The sequence below is a fragment of the Dryobates pubescens genome, chromosome 16, assembly GCF_014839835.1.
Source record: "Dryobates pubescens isolate bDryPub1 chromosome 16, bDryPub1.pri, whole genome shotgun sequence".
Taxonomy (NCBI): Eukaryota; Metazoa; Chordata; class Aves; order Piciformes; family Picidae; genus Dryobates; species Dryobates pubescens.
The window spans coordinates 21,534,853-21,551,839 of NC_071627.1; the positions used below are offsets into that span (position 1 = coordinate 21,534,853).

The 16,987-nt window shown below is 49.7% G+C and overlaps 1 protein-coding gene across 1 annotated transcript in view; it reads left to right on the forward strand.

The window, feature by feature from the left end:
• FAT2 (FAT atypical cadherin 2) overlaps nt 1–16,987 on the forward strand; it is a 67,460-nt gene that overhangs the window by 34,475 nt on the left and 15,998 nt on the right. The window contains exons 10-17 of the mRNA XM_009896143.2: nt 1,574–5,626; nt 8,947–9,143; nt 9,809–9,962; nt 11,478–11,711; nt 12,829–13,218; nt 15,122–15,336; nt 15,955–16,092; nt 16,713–16,856. Of these exons, the coding sequence (XP_009894445.2) occupies nt 1,574–5,626; nt 8,947–9,143; nt 9,809–9,962; nt 11,478–11,711; nt 12,829–13,218; nt 15,122–15,336; nt 15,955–16,092; nt 16,713–16,856 (5,525 nt within the window). The remainder of the gene's footprint in view (nt 1–1,573; nt 5,627–8,946; nt 9,144–9,808; nt 9,963–11,477; nt 11,712–12,828; nt 13,219–15,121; nt 15,337–15,954; nt 16,093–16,712; nt 16,857–16,987) is intronic.

Below are 16,987 nucleotides of genomic sequence, written 5' to 3' on the forward strand. Positions count from 1 at the left end.
GTCACTGCTCTAGGAAAAAAAATGAGTGTCTGGATGAATTAGAACCATTTAAAATCTGCTCTTCTCATCCGTGGGAACTGAGGGAGGAATCCCTGTTCAGGTGTTAGGCTAAAAGACCCAAGTTTCCACAACAGGCATCACCATTCCCACCACTGGGGGTGAAGGATGTTTTAGGGTGTCAGGGAGTGATAGGGATGGAATAAAAATAGAAATGGGTAGATTGAGATTGGATGTCAGGAAGAAGTTCTTCATGATGAGGGTGGTGAGACACTGGCACAGGTTGCCCAGGAAGGTGGTGGAAGCCTCATCCCTGGAGGTTTTTAAGGCCAGGCTGGATGCGGCTCTGGGCAACCTGCTGTAGTGTGAGGTGTCCCTGCCCATGGCAGGGGGGTTGGAACTGGCTGAGCCTTGAGGTCCCTTCCAACCCTGACAATTCCATGATTTCTACCAAGAAATACATCCTTGGGGAACAGTGAGCAGCCCCTCAGCAGTGGCTGGTGGTGGATTGGGATCGTACAAGCGCGGTGGGCAGACGTCGTATCGTTCGCTCTAAAGGTTAAAACTCCAATATTTATGGCTGTGCCACACTGCCTATTCAGCAGGTAAATTCTTTGCAGGAGACAACCCATCCTTTGCTCCATCTTTCTCACTGCAATTTAGATCAAGGACTGAGGAATTTAATTGCTTCTGAAGTATTGGTAATTATAAGCATGACAGGGCTTGAAGGAACTGGTAGAGTCTGTGTTACCATGTTCTGCACACGAGGCAAAAGCTTCGAGCACATGCTCTGCCACCACTAAATATGCTCAAATTAGAAGGGCATTTATCCCTGTTTTACATTTTGATTGATTTCAAAGCTGGCTCATAGATCTCCATGGGTTCATTGTTCATAGGGTGAAAATAGTTTAGAAACTAATGAAGATTGTTGTCTCCCGGTGGGGAACAAAAGAACAATACATAAAGAGATGTTAATTAGGTCTGAAATCAGGAACACCTATGGAAAAGAGGTGCAGGAAAACTGTGTGCAGTTCTGGGCCCCTCAATTTAAGGAGGACATTGAGGCTCTTGAATGTGTCCAGAGAAGGGCAAAAAAGCTGGGGAGAGGCCTCGAGCACAGCCCTGTGAGGAGAGGCTGAAGGAGCTGGGGTTACTTAGCCTGGAGAAGAGGAGGCTCAGGGGAGACCTTCTTGCTCTCTACGACTACCTGAAAGGAGGTTGTAGCCAGGAGTGGGTTGGTCTCTTCTCCCAGGCAACCAGCACCACAAGAGGACACAGTCTCAAGCTGCACCAGGGGAAGTTTAGGCTGGAGGTGAGGAGAAAGTTCTTCCCAGAGAGAGCTGTTAGCCATTGGAATGTGCTGCCCAGGGAGGTGGTGGAGTCCCCATCCCTGGAGGTGTTCAAGATGGGACTGGATGTGGCACTTGGTGCCATGGTTTAGTAGTCATGAGGTGTTGGGTGACAGGTTGGACTTGGTGATCTTCGAAGTCTCTTGCAACCTTATTGATTCTATGATTCTAAAACCAAACCCAACAGGGTGTCTGCATTCTTCACTTTGTAACTTCTCTCCTTGCAGGGAATGGGGAAGGTTTCTTTAACATCGACCCATCCTCTGGAATTATCACAGTTGCCCAGAAACTGGACCCAGCCAGGCAAGAGAGATTTACTCTGATTGTAAAGGCAGAAGATCAAGGGTTCCCCCAGCTTAAGGACTCTGCTACGGTTCACATCCGCATTAGAGCCTCTGATCGAACCCCTCCAAGGTTTCCAGAGGCTGAGTACATCACAGAGATCAATGAGTCCACAGCTGTGGGCTCTCCTTTGATCCAGGTTGCAGCCACCAGCTTGTCACCAGTCAGCTACGAGATAAAAGACGGAAACGGAGATGGAGTCTTCTCCATGAACTATCAGTCAGGCCTTATTTCCACTCAGAAGAGCCTAGATTTTGAGCAGGTATCTTTCTACCAGTTGAAAGTCCGTGGCACCACCATGGCTGGAGCATTTATGGACACGGTGGTGCTGGTCTATGTCATAGATGAGAATGACAACGCGCCCATCTTCCCCAAGCCTTCCTTCGTCGGCTGGATCATGGAGAATGCTCCACCGCAAAGCATGGTTCTGGATGAAAGCAACGCTCCTCTCGTGACCCATGCAACAGATGCTGATCAGGACTCCAATGCTCTGCTGGTCTATGAGATTTTGGAACCAGAGGCACTGAAATATTTCACTGTGGATCCCAGCACAGGGACATTGACCAGTCGTGCTGACATAGATTATGAGCTCACCCCGGTTTTTCACTTCAGTGTACATGTGCACGACAGTGGAAGTCCCAGCTTGTTTGCACCCAAGCCAGCCAAGGTCACAATCCACGTTAAAGATGTGAATGATTCGCCTCCAGTCTTTCTCAAAGACACTTATGAGCTTTCTATCTTGCTGCCTGCCCACCCAGGGATGGAGCTTTTGTCTGTGCAGGCCAAAGATGCAGATTCAGAGGTGACCTACAGCATTGTGGAAGGGAACACTGATAATGCTTTCTATATTCATCCACTCACAGGTCTCATCTCCATTCTTAACACCACTGGCCTGGGAAGCCATCGTGAGCTCGTGGTCAGAGCTGGTGATGGCTTATACAAAAGTACTGCTCTGGTTAGGCTGAATTTAACTCAAGCACAAGGCGCTGGCTTAAAGTTTGATCAAGATGTTTACACAGCAACTGTGATGGAGAACTCCACTGATGAGAAGACTCTCACCATCCTTGGGGTCAAGGGCCATCAGCTCAACGAACCACTTTTCTATTCGCTTCTGAATGGGAAGGAAAGATTCAAAATGATCCAGGCCTCTGGAGTGCTCCAGACCAAGGGGGTGAAATTTGACCGCGAAGCACAAGACACGCACGAGGTAGCTGTGGAAGTGAAGGACAACAGGAAGCCACCAAGAGTGTCCCAAGCCACAGTCAAGGTCTTTGTAGAGGATGTCAACGACAATCCCCCAGAGTTTGAGAACCTGCCGTATTACACCTCGGTGCAGGACGGCACAGAGCCGGGTGACGTGCTCTTCCAGGTGTCGGCAACAGACAAAGACGTAGGGGATAACGGAGCCATCACCTACTCCTTTGCAGAGGACTACAAATACTTTTTCATTGACCCCTACCTAGGAGACATCTCACTGAAGAAGCCTCTTGATTACCAAGCTTTAAATAAGTACAACCTGCGAGTCGTTGCCCAGGACAAAGGCCACCCTCCCCTCCATGCTGAAGAGGAGGTCGTGATCAGTGTGAGGAACAAATCCAACCCTCTGTTCCAAAGCCTGTACTACCGAGTGAAGGTGCCAGAAAACATCCCCCTGTACACCTCTGTCCTCCACATCCAGGCACGCAGCCCTGAAGGCTTGCGCCTCATCTACAACATTGTGGAAGAGGACTCCCTGAAACTGTTCAGCACCGACTTCAAGACTGGAGTCCTGACTGTGACAGGTCAGCTGGACTACGAGCTAGAGACAAAACATGCCTTCACTGTCAGAGCCACAGACACAGCACTGGGATCCTTCTCAGAAGCCAGAGTAGAGGTGGAGGTAGAGGATGTCAACGACAACCCCCCTGTATTTTCTGAGATGATCTACACGGCCTCTGTCTCAGAGAGTTTGCCAGCACACACCCCTGTTGTCCAGCTCTTTGCTTCTGATAAGGATTCAGGCAGAAACAAAGCGGTCTCCTACCAGATCTTGGACGACGGTTCGGACGCCGCCAAGTTCTTTAGCATTGATGCCAGCACAGGGCAAATAACAACGGCTCAGGCACTGGACTATGAAAAGCATCAACAGTTTCGCATGAAAGTGAGAGCCGTGGATCACGGGGTGCCCCCGCTCAGCAGCGACGCCCTGGTGCTTGTAGATGTGACAGACATCAACGACAACCCCCCCGAGTTCAGCCAGCTCCAGTACGAAGCCAAGGTAAGCGAAATGGCCACGTGCGGGCACGTCGTGATCAAAGTGCAGGCCCTGGACCCCGACAGCGGCGACACCGCCCGCCTGGAGTACGTCATCCTCTCGGGCAACGACCACCGGCACTTCGCCATCAACAGCACTTCTGGAATCATCTCCATGTTCAACCGCTGCAGAAAGGACTTGGAGGCTTCTTACCACCTCCGAGTCTCTGCTTCGGATGGGGTGTTCAAGAGCACGGTGCCCGTGTACATCAACACCACCAACGCCAACAAGCACAGCCCCTCCTTCCAGCAGAACCTGTACGAGGCAGAGCTGGCAGAGAACGCCGAGGTAGGCACCAAAGTGATCGAGCTCCTGGCGATAGACCCCGACGGGGGCCCCTACGGCACCGTAGACTACACCATCATAAACAAGCTCGCCCACGAGAAGTTCTCCATAGACAGCAAAGGTCGCATTGCCACCCTGCAAAAACTGGACAGGGAAAACTCCACAGAGAGAGTCATCGCCATCAAAGTCATGGCCAAGGACGGGGGTGGGAAGGTGGCCTTCTGCACCGTCAAGATAATCCTCACGGATGAGAATGACAACCCCCCTCTGTTCAAAGCCTCTGAATACACGCTCTCCATCCAGTCCAACGTGAGCAAAGGCTCCCCTGTCATCCAGGTGCTGGCTTATGATGCTGATGAAGGTGCAAATGCAGATGTCATCTACTCTGTTGACTCTGTGGAAGATGTAGCAGAAGACCTCGTGGAGATCAATGCTGCCACCGGGGTTGTTAAGGTCAAGGAGAGCCTCATCGGCTTAGAAAACAGAGCCTTTAACTTTAAGGTGAAGGCTGAAGATGGCAGACCCCCTCACTGGAACTCCTTTGTCCCAGTGAATCTACAGATTGTCCCCAGGGAGGTGACACTGCCAAGGTTTTCTGAGCCCCTTTATACGTTCTCTGCCTCTGAGGATCTTCCAGAGGGATCAGAAATAGGGTCAGTCAAGGCTTTTGCAGAGGACCCCATCATATACAGCCTAGTGAAGGGAACCACTACAGAAAGCAACAAGGATGAGGTGTTCACACTGGATGAACAGACAGGGGCTTTGAAAATCAAAAAGGCTATGGATCATGAGACCACCAAGTGGTACCAGATTGATGTGATGGCTCTCTGCTCCCACCAGGAGACTGAGCTGGTCTCTCTGGTCTCTGTAAACATTCAAGTGCAGGATGTCAACGACAACAGACCTGTTTTTGAGGCAGACCCCTACAAAGCTTTTGTCATGGAGAACATGCCCTCGGGAACCACAGTCATCCAAGTGACAGCTAACGACCAGGACATGGGAAGCGATGGGCAGGTGACCTACAGCCTGGAAGCAGAATCTGGCAACCTCCGAGGACTCTTCACCATTGATGGTGAGAGTGGGTGGATCACCACGCTGAAAGAGCTGGACTGTGAAGACCAGGAGACCTACCGGTTTTACGTGGTGGCCACCGACCACGGCAGGAAAGTGCAGCTCTCCTCCCAAACCCTGGTGGAGGTCACTGTCTCTGATGAAAATGACAACGCTCCACAGTTCACCTCCGACTTCTACAAAGGGTCAGTAATTGAGAACGCAGAGCCAGGGCAGGTGGTTGTCACCCTCAGCACCATCGACGCAGACATCTCGGAGCAGAACCGGCGGGTCACCTGCTACATAACTGGTGAGCTTCTTCCTGACTTTAACTCTTCAGTGAGTTGTAGATGACACAATGTCAGCTACAACTACCTGAAGGGAGGTTGTAGACAGGTGGGGGGGGGTGGTCTCTTCTCCTAGGCAACCAGCACCAGGACAAGATGACACAGTCTCAAGCTGTGCCAGGGGAGGTTTAGGCTGGAGGTGAGGAAGAAGTTCTTCAAAGAAGAACTTGGAATGGGCTGCCTGGGGAGGTGGTGGAGTCACCATCACTGGAGGTGTTTAGGAGGAGACTTGATGGGGTGCTTGGTGCCATGGTTTAGTTGATTAGATAGTGTTGGATGATAGGTTGGACTTGATGATCTCATAGGTCTCTTCCAACCTGGTCCGGTCCTGTCCTGTCCTGTCCTATCCTATCCTATCCTATCCTATCCTATCCTATCCTATCCTATCCTATCCTATCCTATCCTATCCTATCCTATCCTAACCCAGCTTCTTGCCTGATACCTTGTCTTACAGAATGTTAACACAGGAATAGAATTACCCTGACAGTTCTAACAGAAGCAGGAGATGAAGCCCAAGTTCTGTCATGAGTTAAATCACAGGCTCACAGGATGTTAGGGATTGGAAGTGACCTCTGGAGATCCTTGAGTCCAACCTCTCTGGCAGAGCAGGACTATAGAATCCAGCACAGGTCTCACAGGCACACATCTAGACAGGGCTTAAAAGTCTCCAGAGAAGGAGACTCCACAACTCCTCTGGGGAGTCTGTTCCAGTGCTCTGTGACCCTCACGGTGAAGAAGTTCCTCCTCATGTTGAGGTGGAACCTCCTGTGCTGTAGTTTGCATCCATTGCCCCTTGTCCTGTTACAGGGCACAAGTGAGCAGAGGCTGTCACTGTCCCTGTTCCTTCCTTCCTGAGTCCCAGCCCTCAGATATTTATATATGCTTATTATATTTATATATGCTTATTAGATCCTCTCTCAGCCTTCTCCTCTCCAGACTGAAGAGCCCCAGGGCTCTCAGCCTTTCCTCACCAGGCAGTGCTCCAGTCCCTTCAGCATCCTTGTAGCCCTCCCTTGGACTCTCTCGAGTAGATCCCTGTCCTTCTTGAACAGGGGAGCCCAGAATTGGGTGCAATGAGGCTGGGGTATCCAAAACTCTCTAGTAACTGACAGCAGTGGGTGGAATTATCACTATAATAACTCTCTCACCACTGAACCATCCTATTTCTTAGAAAATAAAGAAAGAAAATACAAATAATTCCTCTGTGCTGTAGAGATATTTCTCTACACTTTCTTAGCAAAGGAATAATTAAGACAGTGCCATTTTTCTTTCCTGTTGGGAGGACAGAAGCAGTGGCACAGCAGGAGGGAAGGTTTTTTTCCTCACACAGATACTGTGATTTGTATTTAAGGTCTTTGGCCCAGCTTTTTCTCCTGCACACAGTGCAGAGGGCTTACACATCTCCCCTGTGTGCAGCCTGCCTGGAGTTTTTAATGACTGCATGTATGCACATAGGGTGTGTGCAGCTTTCTGGAGTTAAATGTGTCTCCTATGAAGCCACAACAAACTAGTAGACTTCACAAGGCTGCAGGCTGGTGGAGAAAGTTCTTCACTGAGAGAGTTGTTAGCCATTGGAATGGGCTGCCCAGGGAGGTAGTGGAGTCACAGTCCCTGGAGGTGCTCAGGAGGGGATTGGACATGGCACTTGGTGCCATGATCTAGTAGTCATGAGGTCTTGGGTGACAGGTTGGACTTGATGATCTTTGAGGTCTTTTCCAACCTTGTTGATTCTATGATTCTATATTTGGACCATTGTGTCAGTCCTGCTGAGGGTTTTGGCTAACAAGAAGCACTAAGGACGACTCTTGCATCTCTGACAGTTCATCTGTGCCAAGTGAAATTAACCAGTGCTGTAAACCAGCTAAACAGTCACACTGGAATGTTTGTTGCGCATTTACACAACCAGAAGCTTGGGTTTATGGCACCTTCTGACCCCCAAAATGTCTTTCTCAGGCCTGGAACAGATACTGCAAATTAAAATGCTTGTTTGAACTCAAGTGAGGACCCTTCAGGGTCAAAACATTTAGGCAGATCATGCTGCAGCCTGTTATCTCTTGTTGTAAGCATCCAAAAGAGGGGAGGAATGTTGGTACTTCCAGTGGGCTTATGGCAAGCCTAGGTGCTTGCAAGCCTTTGGGAGGAAAGGTTCAACCCCTTTATGTCTTTACATTTAAACAGAGTAATAACTTCCAGCTGCTTTAAACCTGAGAGAATGCACACTAGCATTAGTGGCAAACACCATATGCTCTCTCTGCTACAGACTTAGAAGCACAAAACAGACTCTACCCAGGAACATGCAAACACGACTGCAGCCCAGCACTGAGGCCAAAGAAAGGAGGAGGTGAACACAGAGCTGAGCTTCACACTGCTCACACTGATTTCAGACACACAGAAACTAAATCTGAGCACAGGCTGGAATCTCTCAGAGTTAGAAGAAGGGCTCCAAAGGTCTCATTGTGCCTCCAGATTCACAGCCTCATCGCTGTAGTACAAATGAAAACAAAAAGAGACTGATTTAATTTACTCAGGTGTGTGGGGCCTGTCAGAGCCTAACAGAACAAGCCTCCTGGTTACCTAATGTGCTCCCTCTGTCCTCCTGATGCCATGGGTTCAGCAGAGGACACCAGCTCCTTGCCAGAAGAGAAAGATTCTGCAGGGGCAGCACCCTCCTCATTTAAAACCTGCTTTGTGTAACAGCAGCAGCATGAATTTGGTGGACCTGAGAGCCTGCTTAGCCTGAAATTTACCTGTGTCTCACTATCTGGCTCTTAGAGAATCAGAAAGTATCCCCCAGAAAAGTGCAGCTATACCTTAAACACATCCCTGGGTTAGAAGGAAGTACAACTATACATGTGAAAGTAAGATCCAACCAGTGTCTGCAGGGTATTTGCAGCTCTCAAGCCCTTTAGGAACAGGCACCAAGAAAGGCTGACACACTTGAGGAAGGTGAGACAATGTGGGGTTTGAGGCAATGAATATGTATGTCTGCAGAACATTACCGAGATGGTTTTGCAGGCAGTTGTTGTTTCCTCCTTCCAGTGGAATATGCAGACAGTGCATAGAGAAGCAGGCAGGGTAGTTCTCAGCTGTGCAGTGAGGCAGAGCAAATGCTCCTCACCTGCCTGATGCAACACCAGTGGCCTCTCTGCACGACCACTGCAAGTCCTGCAGCTCTCCTCAGGGGCTGGAAGTCAACACACCTCTCTCTCCCCTTTCCTTATGCCTTCTGATTGCCAGCACTCACTAAATGCCTTTGTTCTCCTTATCTCCTCATCCCTTCTAGAAGGAGATGTTCTGGGACAATTCACAGTCAACCAAGTTGAGGGTGAATGGACAATTTCTTCCAAGAAGCCTCTGGACAGAGAAGACACTGAGAAATATCTCCTCAAGGTGATGGCTTCTGATGGGAAGTTTCAGGCTACCACTGAAGTGGAAATTTTTGTTCTGGACATCAACGATAACAGCCCCGAGTGTGGTCAGGTAAGACAGCTGTCCTGGGACACGCTGTGGTCAAGTAAAACATCTGTCCCGGGACACAGAGGGCATGAGGGGAGCAGCTGGGAAGGAGAGAACACAACAGCAAGGCAAAAAGAACAGAGAGAGTGTGTTAAGAGGGTTTGGCTTGTCGTAATTCTTCTCACACGATCCTATTGCTTTGATTATGCTTAGCAACTTTAATTAAGCTGCATGTCAAGCAAGAACATTAAATCTAGCCTCCAAGCATGTTTGCCAGCAGTAAGTGAGTGCCTAAGCATTATGAAGGATAATTTTTGGAGATAAACAATGCCAGGAAGCCTCCTGGGTAGGGGCATGTAAATTACCCAGGTTTATATCCTGCTAAGACGAGAGATTCCCATCGGGAGGTTTTTACTGGAGAGAACCGATCGCTGGTATGGACATTACCCCTGGTGAGAAAGAGCAGTGGTGGTTGCTTCCCAAAGGAGATTCAAAGGCTTGTGTGAAATGAGCTCACTGGCCCCGGTCCACGCCCCAGCAGCCGGCAATGTGACGCACGTTGTGTTCCCCTATAAACCGCAAGGTTGATCCTCCTCTGTGAAGCCTCTGCTAGTCCCTTCCTCCCCGACAAGGGATGAAGGCTTCTCGGAGCCAGCTCAGATGCCAATGGCACCTTCTGTCCTCGCCAGATATTCTACACTGGGAGAGTCTCTGAAGACGCTGCGCCAGGCCTTTTCGTTTTGAAAATCTCTGCAACCGACCCTGACGTGGGCAGCAACGCCCAGATCACCTACAGCCTCCACGGGCCTGGGGCAGAGGAGTTCAGGCTGGGCCCACACACAGGTGAGAGCTGGGCAGTGGGATGCCCTTATCCTCTTCCTCACCCTCTCCTGAGAAATGCCAGCCCCGGCACAGTTCAACACCTACCTCCTCTTGAGCAAACAAAAGGGCGATTCATTCCAGCACTCCCAAGCCAGGAGGGAATGGCAAACAGGTTTATGGCATTGGGGTGTAGAGGAGAGCAAGCTCTGCCCCTTCCTGTTGGCATTCACCTCGCTCAAAGGTAGGGCAGACACTATAGCCCAGAGAGAGAGATCAGCAAGTAATTTGGCTTGAGACAGAGAGTCGAGTTCTAAGCCCTGAAACACAGCAGGTGTTGGGCAGTATTCTTGCCAGTGACCACGCTGATCGCTCCAGAGATCACCTGAGGTTCGTTACACTGCAGAAAGCTTAGTGCAGCAAGGTTTGCAAAGGCATTTAGAAGTACAATTTATTCATGAGCACATTTATCCCATGACGCCAGCCCTTGCATGAAATGCAGCCCGACTTCAGGGCTCCCCATGCCAAGCCCTGCCAGGGCACTGGCTGGCAGCGATCCGAGAATAGCCCCAAGCAATGTGGTGTGGACACATCACCACTATTAGCTGGATTACAAACACTGTTCAGACTCAGGCTGTTGCCTCCCACGGTTCAGCCAGGAAGGTTCACGCTAGAACCTTTCTGAGCTCTCCTGGGCTGCAGCCGCAGTGAATAGAATAGAATAGAATAGAATAGAATAGAATAGAATAGAATAGACCAGACCAGACCAGACCAGACCAGACCAGGTTGGAAAAGATCTTTGAGATCATCAAGTCCAACCTGTCACCTAACACCATCCAATCAACTAAACCATGGCACCAAGCGCTTCATCCAGCCTCTTCCTAAACACCTCCAGTGATGGTGACTCCAGCACCTCCCTGGGCAGCACATCCCAATGGCCAATCACTCTTTCCATGAAGAACTTCTTCCTAACATCCACCAGAACGAGAGGACACAGTCTCAAGCTGCACCAGGGAAGGTTTAGGCTGGATGTTAGGAAGACATTCTTCCCAGAAAGAGAGATTGGCCATTGGAATGGAGGTGGTGGAGTCACCATCACTGTGTTTACAGAGAGACTGGATGAGGCACTTGGTACCATGGTTTAGTTGATTAGATAGTATTGGGTGATAGGTTGGACTTGATGATCTCTGGGGTCTTTTCCAACCTGGTTAATTCCATTCTATTCTAATTATCTGGTTGCCTGGGAGAAGAGACCAACCCCCACTTGGCTACAACCTCCCTTCAGGTTGTTGTAGACAGCAAGGTCTCCTCTGAGCCTCCTCTTCTCCAGGCTAAGCAACCTCAGCTCCCTCAGCCTCTCTTCACAGAGCTGTGCTCCAACCACTCCCCTCCCCCCCCCCAGCTTTGTTGCCCTTCTCTGGACACCTTCCAGCAACTCAACATCTTTCCTGACCTGAGGGTCCCAAAGAACTGGACACAGTAGACAGAGAACTGGACACAACTGTGGGAGGCAAAACCATCTCCTGTTCTTCCCAACAGGGGAGCTGACCACCTCTGCCCCTCTCGACCGTGAACAGAAGCCTGTGTACCACCTTGTTGCCAAAGCAACTGACGGGGGAGGCCGCTCCTGCCAGGCAGATATCACGCTCACCATAGAGGACACCAACGACAACGCGCCGAGATTCTTCCCCAGCCACTGCGCCGTGGCTGTGTTTGACAACACCACCACAAAGACACCCATTGCTGTGGTGGCTGCCAGGGACCTCGATGAAGGTGAGTCAGAATGGGATTTGGGGGGTGGGGGGGGGGGTTGGTAGAGTTCATCTTTCATCCTGAACAGAAACCCTTGAAACCTAAGAAAGGGCTACAGCAATGGGCATAGGCGATTGAATCTTGGCAAAGATGGGACTGGAGCTGATCGATGGCATGAGGAGGAGCTTCTTCACTGTGAGGGTCACAGAGCACTGGAACAGGCTGCCCAGGGAGGCTGTGGAGTCTCCTTCTCTAGAGACTTTCAAGACCCAGATGAATGAGTTCCTGTGCAACCTGTGCTAGATTCTATGGTCCTGCTCTGGCAGGGGGGGTGGACTCGATCTGCTTCAGAGGTCCCTTCCAACCCCTAACATCCTGTGATGTTCTTGGCCAGCAGGCATCAGCAGTTTTGGGACCTGCAGGAAGTGCAGTATCTGTAGAAACATGCAAAGTCAGGCTTTGAGGACATACTCAGGAACTGTAACTGGGACACAAACTAGACAGCAACTTTACCGAAGATGGAGACAGAATGAGCATAATAAGGGATCTGGATGGGGTAGGCAATACAGTTGGAGAGGTCCTTCTGAAGACACAAAAGATTCTCAGAAACATAAGATATAGTCCTAAGAAAGGAGCTTTCAATAAGCCTCTCCAGCAAAGACTGGATTTACAATGACAGAGAAGCAGGGTGATATTTGTCTGCTTTGGAAGCAGATACAAAGGGAAATTGTGTTTGGAAACAAGGGAATTAAAAATGGGAATCAGCAGTAAACACAGACAGGTAATACTGAGGGATGATGGTGAGGGTGGCTGGGTGTCAGAGCCTACACAGAATCATAGAGTTGTCGGGGTTGAAAGGGACCTCAAGGCTCAGCCAGTTCCAACCCCCCTGCCATGGGCAGGGACACCTCACACTACAGCACGTTGCTCATAGCCACATCCAGCCTGGCTGCAAAAACCTCCAGGGATGAGGCTTCCACCACCTCCCTGGGCACATTTGATGTTCCCATAGCCTCCATTTTCCCCTAGCAATTTAAGGTCGTTGAGCACACAGAGTCCTAACAGAGTCGAAACACACAAATAAACACAACCAGCAGCACTCCTGCCCACCAGCTCATGCTGTCCCTTATCCTTCCAGGTCTCAACGCTGAGGTGGTCTACTCTCTGCCCGACTCTGCCAACGGACACTTCTCAATTGAGGAAACCACGGGGGTGATCCGTCTGGAGAAGCCTCTGAAGGATTCCCAGCACTCAGCATTTGAGCTGACGGTCTGCGCCACCGACCGGGGCACCCCGCAGCCCCTCTCCGCTCTCGGCACCGTCACTGTCTCTGTTGTGGATCTCAATGAGTACCTGCCTGTTTTCTTGGCCCCTGAGTACGTGGCCATGGTGAAAGAAGATGTGGCTGTGGGCACAGAGGTCCTCAACTTGTCAGCCCTGACAAGGGACAACGCAGAAAACACAGAGATCAAGTATGAAATTGTCAACGGCAACGACCATGGGAAATTTCAGCTCAACTCAAACACAGGTAAGGCAACCTCATGCCCAAACAGCTCCAGGGTGACCCAACATCAAAGGCAGGCATCTTCTCTGGCTCTCCCTTTGGCCTACACTTCCTCTCTACCCTGTCTTTAGCCAGCACAAGGAGAGGGAGTAGAGTCTTCTCTTCTACCCTAAAGTTTGACAACCAAGTCATTTAAGGAGGGATCCAAATCTGTCTTTAGCCAGCACAAGGAGAGGGAGTGGAGTCTTCTCTTCTACCCTAAAGTTTGCCAACCAAGTCACTCAAGGAGTGGTCCAAATCCTACTGCAATTAATGGAAAGATTCCTGTTATATATCTGGGACCTGAAACAGGCTCATGGGAATAAGGAATACCTGGAGAACAGGATGAGGACTTTTTTTTTCCACTTCAAAATGCAGGAGAAGGAGGTTTAATTTAAAAAGTCTCTCCATCCTGACCCCACAAGGAACCTGCAGCCCAGGGTAACAGGCACCTTTGTTAGGCAGCACTCACTGAGTGTAGGTAATCCTGGTCTGGTAATCCTGAGCAGGTGTTGAGCCAGGTTTACCAGCCAAATAAAGCACTGCTCTGTTTGCACAGCAATCTGATAAGATTCCTTATCTGAAGGCCAATGTTAACTCCCTGAAATAAACCCCTGGCTGCATCATCAGTGGCCGCCTGCCCTTAGCTGTAACATTCTCACCCATGGTGTCTCCCTCAGCTTCTCTGAGGGGAGAATTCTCCCAGTTTTTCCATAGCAATCTTCTTGTAAGTTTGTCCAACTTAGAATCATAGAATCAATAAGGTTGGAAAAGACCTCAAAGATCATCAAGTCCAACCTGTCACCCAAGACCTCATGACTACTAGACCCATGGCACCAAGTGCCACGTCCAATCCCCTCTTGAACACCTCCAGGGACAGTGACAGATACAGAACAATGTCATCTCCATGGCAGTTTCAGTGTTGAACCCAGGAAAGCATTGAAGTGCACAATCACATTCTGTCTCCCTCCTCTTTTGTTTTCTTTTCCACTTCCATTTACATCTTCAGTCCATGTTCCTCACTCATTTTTGCAGATTAACAAACTCCTCCTTCTTTCTGTCTTGCATCCTAAGCCTTGTGTATGAATCACAGCATCTTGCTGTGCACCTTTTCCTCCTGTACAGTTCTGCATTGCACCTTTTCCTCCTGTACAGTTTTCCTCCTGCATCTCTCTCTCACACCTTTTCACACTACATGTGATGCTCTACTATTGCCTTGGTCACAGCTTTCAATAGCCCTGTTGGGCTCCCATCCTATTTTGTTTCAGATCTCCTCCAGGTAAGAATCCTGGAGACCTTCCAGAGTGAAAGTTTATGTCACTTCTTCAAACACTTGATACCAGAATGAGGCAGGGTATGGCAGAATCAGTTTAGTTATAGTTTGGTTTATGTGATGCCATGTCCTTTGGTATCCTGATCACAGATCACAGGCTCACAGGATGTCAGGGGTTGGAAGGGACCCAAGGAGATCATCAAGTCCAACCCCCCTGCCAGAGCAGGCCATGCAATCTAACTCAGGTCACAGAGGAATGCATCCAGATGGGCCTTGAAAGTCTCCAAGAAGGAGACTCCACAACCTCTCTGGAGAGCCTGTTCCAGTGCTCTGTGGCCCTTAGAGTAAAGAAGTTCCCCCTTGTGTTGAGATCACAGATCACAGGATGTTAGGGGTTGGAAGTGACCTCCGAAGATCATCAAGACCAACCCCCCTGTCAGAGCAGGGCTATAGAATCTATCTGATTTAAGCAGAGAAGGTCCAAGTTAGGTGAGCAGCAGATTTTTCAGGTGGCAGTTTGGCAGTCACCATGCTGTGTCTCCAGTACTCCAAGAAACCTCCCTCACCGTTTATTCAAAGCATGTCCTGTTCTTCTCTATCCATCTGCCAATGCAGGTGCCTTATACATAAATGGGAGCTTGGACTTTGAAGCCAGTCATGAGTATTACTTGTCCATTGAGGGCACAAGGAAAGGCTCAGCCTCTCTCAGTGATGTGACCATGGTAGTCATCAACATAACTGACATCAACGACCATGCCCCAGAGTTCATCCAAGACCCTTACTTCGTCGACATCCGGGAGGATGCTGCCGTCGGAGAGATCATCCTCACGGTATGATCATGAGCCCAGGCAGCTGTCTCTGCCTCTTCTCTTACTTGTGCTGTACAAGATTTACTCTTCTTTTGCACCCACCTCTGTGGGTTTCTGATGCACAACATCTAAGATTCAAGCATGACCTTAAAAAACAACGATTGACAGAATTCCTGATGCTCTGTAGACAAGGAGAACATCTTGCCTCATAAGATATCTTTAAGTGAAAGCTTGAGACACCTAAGGATGGCTCAAGAGCTTTGGAGATCTCCCAAGAGGGCTAAAATGCCTGCAGAAGACCATATCCCTATAACCTGGGAAGGACAGAGGCTTCTCTGGACAGAATAGCAGAGCCCAACGTATTTCCATGTAGAGTTCCCTGCCCAGCTTGTTACCTTCACAGGGGTGGTGAGGTCAGGAGAAAGGGACAAGGACAAAGTCATTGTTGTAGCTGTGTGGAGTTTTGCCTTGAAAAAAAAATGTGTGACACTTAGGTAAACCACCTTCCTTCCTCCTCCTCATTTGAGGCAAGCTCAAACCAATACCCTTAAAAGCCAAAAATAAAAAGTCCTGCCCTTAATTTCTCCATGGCAAGGCCTTTTTGAGCCCAGGGTCCTAGCTTTTTTCCCCTCCTAACAGGTGTCAGCTGATGACTTGGATGGAGCGATGAACAATCAGATCACATATTCAATCGTGGAAGGGAACCCCCTGGGACACTTTGCCATTCAACCCAGAAGTGGGCACATCAGCATTGCCAAGCATCTGGACAGGGAGGAGGTGAGTACAAGAAAATGGGACCAGGAAGGGTGAAAGATGTGCCCCAAAAGACAGAGGGGGTGCAGTGGATTCAGCTACCTCCTATTTTCTGAATGATCTACTCAAAACACTTTAAGCAGAAGGCAAGGCTCAGTCATTCATTTTCTAGACTCACAGGTGATGCTGCAGGAAGGCTGAGCTTTAGAGAAGGCAACAGAACCTTTAGTGCTCACAGCTCTGGGCTTTGGTCTTCTCCACTGGTGCTTCGAGCTGGGTGAGAGTCTGCCCTAAACTGGAATAGCTGGTTTCTTCTTCTCTGTATCAGAGGTCTGGGGAGGAGATGGAAAGGTCATCTGGACAATCTCTCATTCATTTAACAGTAGCAGTTCAAGCCACTACTGACAGATGTCTGCCCAGCTTATCCTCATCCATCTTTGCCAAGTTGTTTCCCTTCTCTACAGCTATTGTGAGGTTGAATCTTTAGCAATGTGCTTCACGGGATGGAGCCTTAGCCAGGGGCAAAGCTATCGTTAGGGTGCACAGCATGGCCTCAGGCACTTACAACAAGCTGCAGCTGAGTCAAAGACCAAGGAGAAAAAGCCACCATTCCTCCAAGTAATCATGCACTACAAACCTTCCAGATCCCCAGTTATGCCCTGACAATTCGAGCCACAGACAACGGCCACCCTCCTCAGTTCAGTGACGTGGCTGTGAGCGTCCACGTGTCTGACGTCAACGACAACCCTCCTCGCTTCTTCCAGCTCAACTACAGCGTGGTGGTGCAGGTAAGCCAGGAGGTGGTTCCTTCTCTCAGTCCACCTCCAGGTGCTGAGGTACTCAGGCATGGGCTGCTCTTGGAGCAGAGGGGTGAGACAGAGACGAAGCATGTTGTTGTTCTGCGCTCACCTCCCCAAAG